Genomic DNA, 18,229 nt, shown 5'->3' on the forward strand with positions numbered 1-18,229 from the left:
CCCCTACATTCTTTACGGCAGCTCCTTTCTGCCTCCTTCCATTTAATCCTAAGCTTTGTTTCTTTTATTTTTTTCCAGTTATCTTTATAACTGTTGTTTTGCAGCCATACCCAGGGCGAGTAGGTACTTTATTTCTGTTGTTGTTAACTAATCCCTTCCCCTGTTTGATAAGGTAATATGCACCTGCTGCGAGTAGGTACTTTATTTCTGTTGTTTTTCTACCTTAAGCCAGATTGTTTATCTCTCTTCCTGCGGTAGGTTTATTTGCAATCAATTCCAGGATCTTCTCACATTGTTATTTGCTGAACTTTATTGTTAGTTGTAGGATCTTTTCAACCAGGACAGCATCTCTACTTTTGGAACTTTTGATAAACTTGCACTCAACTAGGTGTATGTTGCCATGATCCCCACCCCATGAGTCCCCATTGAATTTTGACTTAGTCTAGAATGTTATCTAGGCTGTTATTGAATATTAGTCTATTTATTTTTGTCTAAGTTGCATTTCAGTCTTTTATTTGCTGCTACAATTCCCCCTTTTGTTTGATATTTTCTCATCAGGACTCACACCCACGTAGAGTACACTTGACCAGCCCTTGTAGGATCCCTAGCCTCCCCCTATATCAAACTCATTTCACAGAAATCTTGTCTAAATAAAGTCAATATATTTTCTTCAATCTTCAAATGCAAACATCTAATCAAGTTAAGTAATGTGAAGAGAATAAATTTATTTTTGTCCAGAATGGTGTTCCAACAAGAACAAGCTCCATGTTATTAAAGTCTATTACATGAAAAAAAATGATTTATATGACAAAGGTCAACAAGAAATAGCAGCAAGGAAAACTATTAACTACCAAACATGTAAAGGAAAAATACTGCCTCACTAAGAGATTATGTGAGATCTCCTTCATGAGCAGTTGATGAGAACATCAGTGGTCAGTTCCAAGTTTACCAGCGATGTTGGCATAGAGATCATCCCAAGACAGTATCTATGTGGATGGACGACGAGTTCAGAGGATATCGAATCGGATTGCTAGGGTCCTATGGTTCGATAAGGAGCACTGCTCATAGGCAATTTGGGCATTAGTTTGCTGTTGATTTTTTTTATTTTTATGTCTGTAGTCTTTGTGGCTGGGCCTAGAGAATTTTTTTGCCCAATTTTGAATTAGTTTGGGTTGGGATTATATTTGCTACTTTATTTGGGGTTAATTTGGGAATTCAGCATGTAGGGTTGGGACGGATTAGTTCTATTATCTAAATCTTGTATGAGAACCATTTGGAGCATGACTGAATGAAAACAGAAAAAGATTTCTCTCTCTTGCGCAAATCTCTCTTGGCATGGATTCTTTCCTCTCTCGGGTAAGTTCCTCTTCTCTTCTCCTACCTTCTCTCTTGCATGAATCAGGATTTCTCTTTCTTTTCCTTCTTCTTAAGTTGCTATCTTTTCTCTTCTTTCTTTCTATCGTTTCTTTCTATTCTTCTCTCGGTTTTTTTTTTCTTTTTTTCCTTTTCAATCATTCTTCTTCTTTCACTGCTATTCTATCCATCATAATTCTTTTTCTTTCTCTACCGAATCCTTTTTTCTTGACTTCTTCTCTTTTTCTCCTTCTCTATTCTCACTTCTTGAATAGCAGCTTTGTTGTCTTTCTCCTTTCTAACCCTACTGTCCATTCTTGGGTTTCATCATTGTTTAGAAATATTGTTCTTTCTATTATTTATGTTCCTAGATGTTTTCTAACCCCTGTTCTGGCAGCTAGAACCAACAAGTAACTTTATCTCTCCTTAATATTTCTCATTGTATAATTATTCTTTGGAGTAGTTTCTTTAAAACAAAACTCCCAAGGATTCCCTTTGCATTCTTAATTGCTGAATTCTTTGTTAAAAATCTGATATTGACTAGAACAGCTCTATTTTCTTTAAGTTTCTTAATACTCTTGCATTCAATTTAGTGTTATGGTGCCAAGATCTCCATCCCCTTGTTTCTCTATTGATTCTTGTTAGTTGTTCTCATCAGTTAGGACTTATTGTGTTTTTTTCTCTGCTTTAACTGTATTTATATGCATGCTTAATCAGAATTCAGATTCTGCAATTCCTTTTTTTCTTTTACTACTTGTCAAGAATAGGTGTCTCATTCTAAGAGTCAAGTAGCCCACTTTGTAGGTTCCTAAGTTTCTAGGGTTTCCCCTGCATCAACAGTGTTCTTTACTATTGGGACCACAGGCTCATCATGATAACCATGCCCATCAATCCCTTTAATCATCTCCATATGAGTAATCTAACAATCGACAAATTTTTTTACCAAAAACACCAAATTCATAAACTAAAAGATGAAAATACATTTAAGGAAAAAGTGAACAATAGCATACAACCCTTGAAATTCTATTAACAAATTTAGTAAATGTATTTTCTTCCAACTACATCGTGCAAATGCTATGAGATTTGGTCAATATGTCATTCACACTAGCATATTGACGTAACTATCCACACAACAACAAAGAATTAAAACTAGAGGTACTATTTGGGAAATTACAAGGAGATAATCCAACTTCAATCAATGTCTAGAATATGTCACCAAACAGGAAATTCAAGGTGCAACCAAAGTTAATCGCCATTTGAAATTATCTGGAGGTTCTTACCCCTGCATGTGTTGAGAAAAAACTCAACCACTAAAGTGGGTATGCGGTGCTCCCTCCATGCCCATCCATGAAAAAGTGGAGGCAATTTATAATGTGGCCGATGGGATGTAATAGCACCCAAAAATAAAAGCAGAAAAGTTCCTTATCCGGGTGCAACATTTGCTCTGTTTCAGACCTTTTCTCATTTACCCCATGAAGTACAATTCTCTGTAGTTCTTGAACGTAAATTAGAAAATATAACTCAATTTGGCACATAACAGTCTACAAAGGCCTTCAAGTCTCTTACTTTCAGAATAGTCTGACAGCAAATAGGAGAAATATTAGAAGAGTGAGTTATAAATCAATCCAACGCATTCTTGCCATAATTCTAACATATGCTTGGGGTCTAATTGCAAGAGCACATTGCTAAAGCAAGGCACAAGATACCAAAGAGAGTAAAGACACCTATGGTATACTTTGCCCAAGAGAAAGACCACTACCCATGGTAAACAATATAAAAAGGCCTTGTAGTCAACCAGCATCAGCATGCATACAAGCAGTTGCACTGTTGCATAAGTATTGTATCACAAGTGCGCTAGTGAGTACTAGTATCTATTTTCTGAAGCTTATGTCCACAGTGAGATAGTGTTCGTCTAATGCATTCTGAATATGTGATATATGCATCCTAATTGATGCACATGGTGTTGTTCGAAAAGGACATCATGTGGGACTCAGTAAATTCAGAGAAAAGACAAATTGCATGTGATGGATCACCAACAGTTCGAAAATTGAAAATGAAAAACATGAAAGACACTGTTCCTGACTCATGGACTGTTAAGCACTACCATGAGGAGGCAAAATACTCTTCATAACAGAGATGCCACAGGATTTATTCGACAATGATATCCAGCAAGGAAGAAAGACAGAGGATTCCTCATAAAAGAGTAGGGACAGAGAAGAAATCAGGAGAATTTCATGCACAGAAAAGGGGTGCCACCAAAGCCTTATGCCAGCCCAACAAGTACTTCAAGCATCCAGCATCACTATTCATTATATCAAAACCCTATGAGTTCATGATTCTTCACTACAGTTTAGCAGAAGCAGTGCAACATTGGTTGCTGCCAACCAAAGGAGAAAGTAAACCTGAAGAAACTCTTAAAACCAAGGAGAAGTGCAAGACATGATAAGATCAGCTCTGATATCATGTAAAGATGTGAAAACTTGTTACCAGTACTCAAACAGAAAGAGAGATAAGAGAACTAAGGACATAGCTGCATATATTATATTATGAAATCTACTCCTATTAGGAAACTAATGGTCAAAGCTAATTACAGACGAATACTGAATAATAACATAGATTGAAACAACTCAACTCTCACTACTTAACAAAGATTATAACTCACTCCCCTTTGCAGTACTTCTTAACAGGAAGGAATAAGTACTGACCCATTTTAGCAGCAGCAACACACAAGAAACCAATGGACCATAGGGAAGGGAAGCTAATCATCAACTCACAACCAAACTAATATCATGAAACTAACCAACATCAAACTCTGTCATGTAATGCATTGCATGTGTTAGATAAAAGAAAACCGGGGATATCCCCACTCTTCTTCTGCCAAAGCTAACAGGAGGCAAGGGGTAAATTTTTGTTCCTTTAACTTTTGCAAAAAATACTTTACATGAGAGTACAAGTAAATAATGTCATTGGTTTTTGTCTGTTACTTCCACATATCCTTCTATTCATTAAGTACGTGGACAGAAAATAATCGAAAGACAGCAATCAGTAAATGGCCGCCAGGTAGGGGGTGAATTCAAACAGGGAGTTCTTATGGCAGATTTGGTCTTCGATCCAGAACTTGAGTTCACTCACTTGGAGAATACTAACTCTAAAACTGATTTACGAGTAAAATTCCCATAAATTATTCTATCTGCAACTCAGGTTAAGTACTTCCTGCCAAGAACTCCAAGCTCAATAAGAAACTAATATTTGAACCGAAGCTTAATCCAGTGGACATTATTGTTATAGCACCTTGCACGAGTGGATGCTTTTACTGCCTTGGAGGAGCATGCCACATGCGTTCACTAAAAATTAGGCAATCAAATTTTATTCATAGGAATATTAAAGTGAAAAGAAATCTTTTGCTACTTCTCTCTATGGGAAAAAAATTCTAGCGAGACTCAAGTTTCAACCAAGTGAAAATGGGAAACTTAAGTGGAAACCTAGGAAATTTCGATAAAACTTGGGACTTTTTGTGCAAGTTTCAACATCAAGCTTCGATAGGTTTTAGGGAGTACTTTGGGGTGGGACTCTACATTTAAGTTAAATAGAGTATACAGAACACATTAGCACATGCATTTTGCTAAAAAAGTCAATGTAGATATGTCATTCAATGTACATAATATCAATATAGAGTTGTCCGAGAAGTACACTAAACTTAACTACTTAAGTACATAACACTCAATATATAACTTCTGAGTTCAAATCATCAAATACAAAGTAACTGACAATAAAAGGAAAGTACAACTCAATGCCAAGAGGAGTGCATCAGCAAATCCATCTCGTGAGCCATGTAGTAATGTGCCTGTAACATCCTCTCCTCCGACCAACAATCATAGACTTCCCATGACATGTTATGCCTATGGTTGTCGAGGTAATTGACAACTACAACTCTATAAGTTTGGTCATCAACATGCCTAAGATAACCAATCTAAGGGAACACACAATTTGGATAGGGAAGTCCTGATGGAGGGGGTATTGGTTGTGGTATTTGGGAAAACATAAAAGAAAAATAAATTTGAAAATTTGGTGAAACCATGAAACTTGCAGGAAAAAGTCCCCGGCTTTCCTCGAATTTTTTCTCATGAACCGGCTGGTCCAGCCAGGTCAAACCAGTTTTCAACCCCGTTGGGGGAAATTTCCTAGTTTTGCATGGTTTTGTAAAAAATTTCCCAAGTTTCAATCAAAACCTAAGACTTTTTTTGGTTCCCTCATGGTTTCATTGGAAATTTTGCGGGTTTCAATCGAATTTTATTCAATGCATCTGTCCCCCAAAATTGTTGTGGTTAGGATGAAACTCCATTCAAAAGATGCATGCTCTCTTCACAGTGCATTAAGGTAAATACATGTCCAATAGAGATTTAGTGTACGTCATCATTAACTTACTCAATTGAATAGCATGCCTTGAAATTGCAATAAAAGTTGGGAAAGTCATTCAAGCTTAGAGCTGAGGACGCAAGGTATTTAATTAAGGTCATGCAACCATCCTTCAGACTGAATTTACAACGATTTGCAAGATATCCTACCATTTGCTTGCCGTCTACAACATGCAGGGAAGAGCTTCAAGATTCATCATATTAAATGTGCAGATAGTAAAAGTAAGAAGAAAAGAAAAAAAAATTGAAAGAAACCAGAAGGAAATAAAAGGCTGACATATACAGGCAGGGCAGCATTAATATCACAAAGAGAAAGAGAGGAACAATCTATTCCATAGAGTCAGCAAACCAAAATTTACTCAAAATCTTTTGAGGAGGGTTGGATCATTGTCACAATACAAGACTCCATTTCATGGCTGGGAATGACAGCAAAAGCATTTCACATCTCATATGCCTAAGAAGCGAGGAAAATGTTTATAAAAGAGGGGGGGGGGGGGGGGGAAAATCGACCTATCATAGTTTTGCACAATGAATTTCACCCCCGGGGGGGGTGTTGTTGAATGGAGAAACTTCGAAGAGGAGAAATGCATGGTGAACAGATTAGAAGTGGAACCTTTGATATGAGATGCATTTATCATAGATAAAAATTCTAGTTTTGGGTGGGTAAAGAACCAAAATGAATTTTCCAGATCGAAGGTGGAATAAGGCATTTATAAAAATTTATATTAATTACTTCATGCTAGGGGCTTAGATTCTTTGTGATACAGAATGTTTGAAAGAAAAATTGGACAAAGCTCTATGCCTATGACAATTATGTCGTAGGTCAAAAAACAGAGAATTCTTCACTAAATGGATCAATGAAAATTCTGCATATGATACTGTTTCAAGTCTCAGCCACAACCACACATAACCAGGGTCAAGCCAATCTTATCATCAATAATTCAGACATTATATAGTTCCACTTCAATTGTCAAAAATCAGAAAATTCCCACAATATTTTTCTGATTACCTTTTTTTTTTTCCCCCGCAAATAAACAGAATTCATTTTCTGACATTTATTTCTTTAACCATGTATGTCTCTAGTACATTACAACATTTGGTCCCAGAGCCAAGACCTACACCATTTTCTGTTTTTAGGCAAAAAAAACCTACACCATTTGATGGCTACATCACAGAACAACGATCCAAATGAAATAGAAATTGTAGATACCTCCATGAAGAGAGGAGCACAGTCGATACACTTGGGATGCTTATGGGGATAAGGCTTAGGAGAAGGAGTGGACAGAATGCACCCAGTTGAAGAAAGCACATACATATCCTCAGGGAGCATCCTTTCCTTCTGAACACCTAAATGCAATTAAAAAAGCAGGAGTAAACAAAACAGAACCACCCAGATACAAAAAACAAGTGAAAACGATAAAAGAGAGGAAGGTGGGGGAGAGAAGTGGCATACCAGAAGGGGACATGACAATAAGCTGTTGTGATTTGGGAATTGAATCATCATGAACATTCATGGTGACGCTGCCACCTGTTCCGGAGACCCATCTCTTTGTATAAAAATGCCGGCAAAGCTCCGCAACCCCCTCCTTATTCTCTCTCACGAATTTGCTCTCCAGGTATGCCTGACAAGCGCCGTTCGCCACACTTAATGCTGCTGCTGTCGCCATATTCTTGGTTGTGTAGTTTGCGGCAGCAAAGGAGGGAAGATGTAACTTAGAAATAGAAATCGACAGAGAAGATAACGAACAGGTTGGCATGCGCATTTGCAGAGGTGTAAGTAGATTGGTAACGAAAGGTCACAATTGATTGTTTATTTCCTCTTTGATCATGATCATGGATCAGCCATAGTTGTTTGTCAGCAGTAAATTTTTTTCCTTTTCTTTTTTTCTTTTTCTTTTACATTCGATTTGAGATTAGTCGGAATTTCGGAACTTCAGACTAGCGGGACTGGTTGGTACCTACTGAAGGAGTGATCTTTCTTTTTCAAAATATTATCAACTTAAGTGGTTGTATGCATTGTGGGCCAAAATTCCCCCCTCCAGAAAAGAATTCACATTTTATGCTTCGGTACAAAAGTGGGCAAATTTGGCACAAAATCATTATCGTAATCTTATATGGTTGGACGCAGATGGGCACATTTCTCTGGCCCAACTTGGCACATAATCTTGTATAGTATATACGACTTCTGTGCCAAAATTGGCACATTTTTTAATAAAATGTTTAAAAAGATAAATATAAAATAAGTAAAAATAAGTAAATATGCTGGGTCAATTCATACATAGGTGCTTACATAAAATCAAGTGAGATTATAATGTTTTCAAGTGATTAGTGGGAGTCTCGCTCTTGCTACCAATTCATTTGCAATTTTCTTCTTTTGCTCTTCCATTTTTCTTGCTTCTGATTGGGTGTTATCAGGGGGATCAGGATCCGATATTACTTCTGCAGATATCCAATCCGGGTTTCCGAATTCTGAGAACTTTTTGTCAGCAATTTGCTCATCACGGATGAAGTTATGAATAGCACAACAAGCAACGACAATTTTGGCTTGAGTACGTAATGTGAACCCGTGACCCATTTTACTCAAAATTGGAAACCTGCTCTTTCAGCATCCAAAAGACCTTTCTATAACATTCCTTACTGAAGAGTGCCTGTGGTTGAAAAGTTCAATAGCAGTCCTAGGCCCTCGACCTCTAGCTCCCCCTGAAATCTCGCAAATGATACCGAGTACCTTGAATGGTGTCATGAATACAGATAAAGTCGGGTATCCGGATTCAACCACATAATACTTACCTACGACAATTTAAGATAATAAAAGTTAGTCCAATAAGTTTAAATATGATGAAGGCTAAAAAAAATATTGATAAAGTAGTTGTATTAAATTTACCTGGAGGAGAACATGGAAAATTTATCGCAGGGTCTGTAATCGCTTGTCTAAAAACTTTGTAATCATTTGAAGAACCTTCCCAACCAGAATAGACAAATGTGAATTTCATGTCAAAGGAACACGCACACATGATATTTTGTGTGGTAGATTCCTTTTCTTCCACGATATGGTACTTGTTTTTCAGCCGGTATCATTGCATGCACATGGGTGCCATCGATTGTACCAATACAATCCTAGTACAATGAACATTCTCAAACCCATTAATAGAAGTGGTGAGGAGCATAAAGCATACATGTGGGAGATTGTATTCCAATAATAAAAGCTTGTATCCTACCTTAAAGTAAGGAAAGTGTTTTGGATTTGTGAGTATCTCTGGCGGAATTGCATCAAGGTTAGGAGGCCTCATGTTTTCTCTGCTTAACATCACAAAAGATTTTAACACTCTCTTGAATACTCTTATGATTGTCTCAGGCGAATGTTGGAAATCTTCGGCCACATCTCTATATTTAAAGTCTCAACCAAGTAATGTCATAAATATACCAAGTTGCTCATCAACACGAATATACCTAGTATTATCTAACCATCCTCGATGCCGCATCTTCACCTCTAAGTTATAAAACACATGTCGTTTCATCTTGAATCTCTCGAAGACACAATCTACTTGTCCCTCTAATATTTCTCTAACACATTCCAGACCCGTGAGTTTGCTATCTCTTATTGGCTCAGGGACACGGGTCACTTGTGTTTGATCCGTCAGTAGCATTTCCAAACCTAAAAACTCGATAAGAGTCTCTTCATCAGAATCACTAGATGTTGACATATTATGACGATAGTCCTTGAAAATAATCTTACAAACCATGTTATTTTTAATAGAAAGCACAACTAAATCTTCATAATGCATAATCTATTAAAAAACACACATAATGCATAACATGTAAATCCAAAGTATTATACTCCATACCCTATTTAAAGCAAACACATGCATACACTGCAAATTCAAAGTAAGAAGGTCCATACCATATTTCAAAATACTTATCATCCATACAATCCATAACTTAAAATTAAAAAATTAAAAACATAACTAGAAAATATATATATATATATATATATATATATATATATATATATATATATATATATATATATATATATATATATATATATATATATATATATATATATATATATATATCTCCCAAACATAATACAGACCAATTGCATATAATATTATCCTCAAAAAACAGATATAGAAAACATCATGTAAACACAAATGGTTCAACTTTAAGTAGGATCACGGGGTGGCTTGGGTAGGTGAAACAACCGTTTTAGTGTAAGATGTCTGACTTCGGGGGGGCACATATTATCACTTCTCTGAAAGTTGGATCCAACTTAACATGCAAGATTGCATCGCCTAATGTGTCAGGATCCAAATTCATTGACATCAGAACATCAAAGGTCCTAGCAATGCTGAAGTCATAACTAACAACGGATGTTGCTGTAGTCTGAGCTAGGTACTTGTCCCGCTTTGCCAAACACATTTCTGAGAAGGTCTGAATTGCAGTAGAATTGCTTAATCCTGGGCTTGTGCTCTTTCTCTTCCTTCTCTTTGCATTGGAGTCTTGTCATGTCTTTCAGTTGGAGGGACCGATCCATTGGGTGTCTGAAGCTGATGGGAAGATGACATCTCAGGAATGACATTAGAAAACATATTCGTGTTATCTTCATCTGAGCTACCAACACCCACGAACTCATCATTATCCATGCTCAAGTCCATTGAAGACAGCAGTGCAGTGTCAAAAGTAATCGCTTCATCACCAGTAGCATAAGTACCTCCAAAATTTTACACAAGTCTTCCCACTCAGTAAGGCCATGCTTCCTAAACTTAGCCCAGCCTGGATTGTCCTATCATAAACATTGCAAGTCATTGTACATAAGCATACGGTTCATATTCTATTATTAAAAAAAAAAACATTAATACCATAAAATGTATGAATTTTAATAAAATATATAAACAGTGGCACTATGGCCGAAATTACCTTGATGCGCATTTTCCATAATGACTCATCCTCAACAGTGGCAATTTTGGTGATAGGATTCCACCCAAATCCTGACGTTTCCATCAATTTCTTGAAACTAGCATACTGCTGCCTTAACTTGTTGAACTTGTTTGTCAGGTGCTTCATTTCATAATTGATATTTGATCTACTTTGAAATTTCTCCAAAATATTTTTTCACCCTACCTTGTTGAATGTGGATGTTGTTCTATTGCCTACCTTAACCTCCTAAACCATTATTTCAATAAAAAGCTTTGTATTTTGTTGGCTCCAAGTGGCAGTTTGAGTGCTTGATGTTGCCATTTTTGAAACTATTAATTCGTACAAATAATGATGATATGTTATACTAGTTACAATATATGTAATACTAATCAAATTACAACTAGAAGCCATAATATCAGTTTACATAAGAGCAGTCATAATATCAGTTAATAGTCCATAACAACATAGCAACATAACAAACTACTACACTGCAAGTGAACCAAATAAGAAAAAAAAAATACACCACATAATATAACTACTCCTATCACTAAATGTTTAATTAACATTACATCATTCTCTATGCTCTCCATGTGTTTCATTCCCCTTTTTTGGGACTTCAACAGTTCCCTAACTAGTGGGTCATCTTGGTTTCTTTCAATCCCAAGTGAAGGAGTGGGTGTCGGCACTTCTCCTATTGGTTCACACCATTGAAAAAAACTACATCCCCTCGGAAATGATGCACATACTTGATATAACCTATTAGGATGTCAGACTGATGTTGAAATTTTTACTGCAGCTATGTTCCCACAATTGCAATTTGTAGTGTTGAACTTCAAATAAGAACTTCTGACATCATTGACACTGGATGTTGACATCCTGATACGAAGTTCTTGTATTTAAAAAATAGACCACAAAGTAAAGTATCCAACTAAACTATAAATCAAACTAGATGCAGTTCGAACACATATGTTAAACAATCATAAGTCCTTGGCCTTTAAATCAAAGATCAAAAGTAACAAGCAACATCAACTTAATTAAGTTAATGGAGGGAGAGTAATGGAGGCACATAAATTACAAGAAACGATCAAAAGTGCAAAGTAACAAGTAACATCAACTTAACTGAGTTAATCAAAGAACATGGAAAAATTCTAGCTTTTTTCAAATATAACAAAGCATCTATAATCTATCATACAAATAGATGACATGTCCATTTCAATCGAAGGAACAAGGAGGAGGAGGTTGGAAGAGAAGAAGAAGAAGAGAGGATGAAATTTCACAAGCCAATAAAAGAGTCAAGAGTTGTTAAGAGTACCTTAATATTTAAACCATTCTAAATCTTAATTTGTTTTGAAACTCATTAAAAATGAATGCTAGGTATGGGGGGACTACCCATACAAGATCATGTATTCATTTCTAGTTACTATTTCTATAATGACCTGTTTGGCTACAGTAGCTTCTTCTAAAATACTTTAATTTTATTCCAATATCAGAAAACCTTTATTTCATAGCCATTTATGTTGGTTGTGCTTGTTCTATTTTCAAGCTTGGTTTTAGACTTCATAGTTAAGAAGATACCTGGTGGCAGCGGTAGTATACCACAGAAGAAGAAGAAGAGTGTCAGTTGCAGAGAGCTTGACAAGTTAAGTGAGATGAGAGAGACGAGATGAGGGACCTTGAGAGCAAAATCCAGAAAAACTCTTCGGTAGCCAAAAGCTCGAACTATAGAGCAGAATCCACAATCAACACATATTAGTCGGACATTAGAGCTCAAATGGGTAACACTAATTTCACTACAATCCGAAGATAAAATCTTGGGGGGAAAAATAAGTAGAGAAAAACATACCAGGGCGATATTGTTAAGAGACAAAGGAGGAAGGCAGTCAAGATGCAAGGGCTCCTCTTCTCGCAAAACCAACCCGACTTGATGCTCTTCTTCAACCTCCAATACAAAGCAGGCAGACAAACTTGTGAGAGAGTCCAGCAACCCAGATCCTTGAGCCAGACGAGACAGAGACAAAGAGAGACGATACCTCATAGAGAGACAAGACAGTTGAGAGAGTTGAGAGAGAGACGAGAAAGAGAACTTATCTAGGGCTCGAGAGATGACCGTTGAGAGAGAACCAGAGCGTCGAGAGAGTTAAGAGCTACGAGAGGTCGCTAGGAGCTTTTAGGGTTATCGATCAAATTACATCGATAACCCTAAGTACCGTCAACGACGAGCTTGTGCCCCGCATTTTTGACAGAATTGCTTCTATGCCCAAGAAGCTCCAATTTGGAGCTTCTCTGGCACAAGGAAAAAGTGTGCCAAATGCCTGGTTCAGCACAGTTTTGCTGAACCAGCACAGAAAAGTTGAATCGGTTTACCATACATGTTTTTGCTGACTTCTGTGCCAAAGTGGGCAAATGGCATAGAATAAGTGTACCATAATGGTTACCATACAACCCCTAAACAACCCTCCAATAGTGATATGTATTTTTATAATTTACTAGTAAGGATGCACGTGTATATACACGAGTGGTTTGTTCACGTCGATTTAGCATTCGTCGTAAATATAGTGGTATTCTTTATTTTGGTTTTATTTTATTTTTGATAGGTCGGTATTGTTCATTTGTTTGCTATTGGATTTATATATTTGAGGAATAATTTAATAAGTTTTTTTTTTTAAGTAATACCATTGATTTTGTTTGTTTGTTTGTTTGAGTTTGGATTTATGTTAAGAATAAGTGATTTGTAGTGAATTTGTTTAATTATGAAAATCAGGGACAATGATGAACTATTGTTTGAAAGAATGTAGTTTTTGTATAATATTAAAAATGTTATGTACAATAATTATTTTTTTATTTCTTAATTCTGAAGTTTCACATTCTGCGTTCTACATGTTTTGCAATGAAGTTTTTACGTAAGTTAGTATGTATGCAAGCAATGAGAAGTATTTGTTTATATTGAGGTAGCAAAATTAATGTAGTATAATTTTTTACCTTCTTTGAAGTATTCTACTGCTTCTTTTAACTGAGTCGATGTTGATTGGTCTCTTGATAATGTAACGTATAGTTGTCCATGTGAGAATACCGGTTCAGGGAGATAGATACCGATCTTTGGTATTGTTTGCCCTTGTGACTTATTAGTCGTCATTGTAAAGATGAGTCGTATTGAGAACTACTTTCTTTTTAGACGAAAGGGATATCCTTCATTTTCTACTAGGCATAATGGTATTCTTGAAATTGAAACCAAATTTCCCTAGAGTTGACCAACTGCAATTTTAGCTAGAAGGACATTCTTTTGAAGTTGTCAACAAACCAATCTTGTTCCATTGCATTCTCCTTGTGCAGGATTTAAGTTTCTTAGGAGCATCACAAGATAATTTTTTTTCAATATCAAACGGTGAGGTGGCAATCCATTTGGTGCCAATGAATTAAGAAATTCATCAAGGTATTGTGTGTTTGCATCATCTATTATTGAATTATAGCTATAGTATGTCAGACGTTCACCTGAGAATCGATCAATCATTATCTCATTTATGTTGTCAACTATTTCATTCTTAGTTGTTAAAATTGTTCTTTCTATGATCTCCTTTGCTGAATAGACCTATTGTTGCTATTCAGGGAATATTTCCTTTATTAATTGTTCTTTTCCTGCTTTATCATCTTCCATTTTGATCAACATTTCATTTGGTATTTTTATTATATCATCCTCTTGTGTGGCTTCTTCTCCATTTCCCACCCTCAATAAATATTCACTAAATCTGGAATCATTTTATGGCCCTCATATTTGTTGTTAGTTGTAACTTTTGCATGGTAGGCCATAAGTATGATCTAACCAAACAGGATTCCACTGTTTGGGTTCTGGTTCCACGAGGTACAACAGGTAATACTTGTCTAAACTCTCCTCCAAAGACGACAACTTTCTCTCCAAATGGTGTTGTATTACCTATTATATCTTGGAATGTTCTGTCAATTGCCTCAATTGCTTATCTTTTAACCATTGGTGCTTCATCCCATATAATCAACTTTGCTCTTTGAATCAATTCTACTGTCACACTTTGCTTGGAGAAATTGCAGATACTTGAATCTTCAATGTTAATTGGAATTTTAAATCTTGAATGTGTTGTTCTTCCTCCTGGCAATATTGAAGCCGCAACTCCAGATGTTGTTGTTGCAATAGTTATTCCATTTTCTGCTCTTATTTTTGCCAGTATTGCCTTGTATTGAAATGTTTTTTCGGTTCCTCCTAGTCCATCAATAATGAATGTCCCACCTGTGTTGGCTTTAACTGCCTCTAAAATGATATTTGTATGTCCTTTTTGTTTGGCATTCATTCTGGTTGGTGCTTCATAATCTTCATTATGAATTCGAATTGCATATTCATCTTGAATTTCCTTAAGACGATTTATAATCGTTTCATTAATTTGTCCATCAAGCTTTGGGAGGTCATATTGGTCTAACCTATGGCCCATTGACTGTAAAAAGTTATTAACACTTTTCAAGGTTTCATTAGTTTTCTCTCTTATGCATGCAGTTGCTTTATTGAAGTCTTCAAATAAGACTTCAAAATGTTCTTCCCATAGTTTTCGAACATCTGCTGGTTCACAATAAACCAATATTGTTGCAAAAAGTTTTCGGACCATTATTGGCATGTTGAATAATACTCCATCTCCCAAGCATTCAGAGATTGTGTTGTCGCTTTTAAGTAGTCCTATTATTCTTGCAGCTTCTCGGAAAGTGTTGCATTGTTCTCCATTTACACACATAAGATTTTCAAATGATGTTGCTCCTTTGATGTTATTCAGTAGCATTCTCAAATAGAATCGCTCTCCTTCAATTGGGTTAGTCAAGTTGATTCGTCCAATTGCCTCTTTAATTTTTCTTCTTGTCCAGCATTTTCCTTGATTATTCCACACAAAATTCTCTGGAAATTCTTTGTATAAATAATTATTGGCATCTTCACATACTGTGATCATTCTGAAGAATTCAGTCAACATTGTTCTTGTCTTATTATCAGACTGAATCACATTAATGAGATCTCTATTCTTCAAGTACCAAATGAGTTGCTTGTTTGGTAGATGCAATTGAAGGTTTATCACATAAGGGAACAATTCATTTAAATTGTATTCAAAGATTCTCCACATTGCTTATTGTGCTGATACCCACCTTGCATCCCTATAATGCTTTATTTCATCCATTAAATAATCTTCAGTGTTGTATGCTAGGGAAATTGCAACCCGATCATGCCCCTTATATACATACTTATAGAAATATTTTACTGCTTTTAACCTGGAGCATATCTCTACGTTTATATGGCAATCATATACTTGTCACAGATATGGGTTATAAGGTACAACCCATCTATTATCCAACAGATGTTTCCTTATCATGATTTGTCTTTTATTATTCGTTCTTCTGTAAATTGGGTATGAATCTTGTCATTGCATTATTTTTTCATTGTAAGATCTTGGGTAACGATTCTTATAAACCCCGTTCCTCATGCAAGCATTATGTCTTTTCAGATCTCCGCACGATCCATGCATCATATGCTTGAGATCCTTCTCATATATTTGTTGTTTTTCTGCATTTGGAATTTCAGCGAAAACATATTTGTCAAAAGTATCTGGATTTGTGGTTTTTTGTTCTTTTTGAAAAATAACTAACATGTGTGCATGTAGTAGTTCCCTTTTCTAGAATTCAATGACATGTACGTGTGCACAAACTTTGCCAAGTGTTGATTTCTTAAGCAACTACTCTTTAAGGTCGTGTAGCTTCGCTACAAAAATCCTTGCAGTAAGATCTGGCCTATCCTGTGGAACTTGTCATTTTTGTAATTCTTGTTGAATCTCAATCCACTTGAGATTATAGGTCATAGTGATTAAGAGATCTTGTTTACTATATTTTTGGACCAAAGCTAATGTATCAAGATATCTTCTACGCATGTCTCTTGGGCCTCCAATAAATGAAGCAGGTAGGACCATTTTCTTCCCAACATGATTTCCTCTTGTTTCTCCAGTTGATATACTATCAACAATTCCTTGGTACAATTCAGCTCGGATGTTTGAATGTCTGCAGTGGAAGAAATTCAATCCTATTGCCTCAATTTTTATGTACATGTCCCCCACGAATTGATGTAGCAATCTTCCAAAGTGTAATAGGATTGAATTATCATCAGCTCTGATTTGTAACTTGTAGCAATAATATGATCTATGAGATATATTATTTTTTCCTCTCATCAAAACCTACAATATAAAAAATTTTATTAAATTTTTTTCCTTCAGGACAATATAAATATTTTGGTTGATATATATATATATATATATATATATATATATATATATATATGTGTGTGTGTGTGTGTGTGTGTGTGTGTGTGTGTGTGTGTGTGTGTGTGTGTGTGTGTGTGTGTGTGTGTGTGTGTGTGTGTGTGTGTGTGTGTGTGTGTTACCTACGTCATGTTGTCATTCACCTTGAAAATGTGCTTCCTCCTCTGAAGTAATTCATGTTGGAATTGTTGTTGAGGCCTTTTTTTTTAATATTTCAATGCCAACCGACTTCTCCATTTGAGTATAACAATGGACAATGCAACGCATCATAGCATCTATAGTGATGCTTCACTGAGTGTTTTTTTCCTTGGATAACTATGTCACATCTTTCTTTGTTGTTTGGATTATTTCCGTCAATCCATATGCCTGCTACTTGATCAACTGTAGGCTTGTTATAGACTCTTTGGTTTATATTGTGATTTGTCCAAAATATGCTCAACCCTTAGATCACTGATGAATGACCTCCAAAACAATCGTCAGATGTGGCCCGATTGTGGGCGTTGGGAGTCCACCTCCGATAGCTAAGTCAGTAGTTGGAACACCATAGAGCTCTGGCCTGTTGCAGAGCTTAATTGAGAGATAGAATGGAAGAAGAACGATTCAGTTACCTTATTCGTACGTAGGTTATGACTTGTATAGAATGTACCTTCTAATCCTGTCTATTGAACTTGTTCGAGCCTTCTCCTGGTGACCGTCAGATCTTGACGGTTAGACCTGTTAGTGGGGTGATGGACAACTTCCCTTGATCACATGATCTTTTACCCTAGGTGAATGGCAGTTACCATGTCCTCCACGATCGCCAACTTCCATTAGCGATAACAACTACTTCTTGATTCGTTATCTATTTCGAATCTCATGGGTTTGTGCTTATCCTTGGAATCGCATGGTTCCTTCCTCATCACGCTATAATGAGCCAATCGAATGTCCGAACCCGACCATGATGGTCACACCCGACGATGATGGCCGAACCCGACCATGATGGCCAAACCCAATCGTGATGGCCAAACCGAACAGAATGTCCAAACCTGATCATAATGGCCGAACCCGACCATGGGGTCAAGCCGTCCTCGACCGGGGTCAAAGACTGAACCGAAGATGAACCCGGTTCAGTTATATTTTATCCACAACAGATTGATGTCACTCTTAATTACTATTTCACGAGACTCCATAGAACCAACATCTTTCAAGCTTCTGAAGAATCTTGCATATGGATTATTTGAAAGTATTTGCATT

General features: G+C 36.4%; 2 protein-coding genes across 3 annotated transcripts in view; both read right to left on the reverse strand.

Annotated features, from left to right (window-relative positions):
• The window catches only part of LOC149004828 (putative bifunctional methylthioribulose-1-phosphate dehydratase/enolase-phosphatase E1 1), a 37,614-nt gene extending 29,938 nt beyond the window's left edge, over nt 1–7,676 (reverse strand). The window contains exons 1-2 of one of the 2 annotated variants that reach the window (XM_089169618.1): nt 7,297–7,676; nt 6,979–7,115 (exon numbers count right to left, since the gene is read on the reverse strand). In XM_089169618.1, the coding sequence (XP_089025744.1) occupies nt 6,979–7,115; nt 7,297–7,531 (372 nt within the window). In that variant the 5' untranslated portion in view covers nt 7,532–7,676. Of the gene's footprint in view, nt 1–6,978; nt 7,116–7,221 lie in introns of both variants that reach the window. The other variant, XM_089169617.1, reaches the window with a different exon arrangement.
• Nucleotides 7,677–14,656: 6,980 nt separating this feature from the next.
• Nucleotides 14,657–15,313, reverse strand: LOC149004829 (uncharacterized). Its single transcript, XM_089135726.1, has one exon. The coding sequence runs from the start codon at nt 15,311–15,313 to the stop codon at nt 14,657–14,659; it is 657 nt and encodes a 218-aa protein (XP_088991852.1).
• Nucleotides 15,314–18,229: the final 2,916 nt, after the last annotated feature.

This window comes from Hakea prostrata, chromosome 9, assembly GCF_041222555.1.
Source record: "Hakea prostrata isolate BN-2017 chromosome 9, UWA_Hpros_2, whole genome shotgun sequence".
NCBI lineage: Eukaryota > Viridiplantae > Streptophyta > Magnoliopsida > Proteales > Proteaceae > Hakea > Hakea prostrata.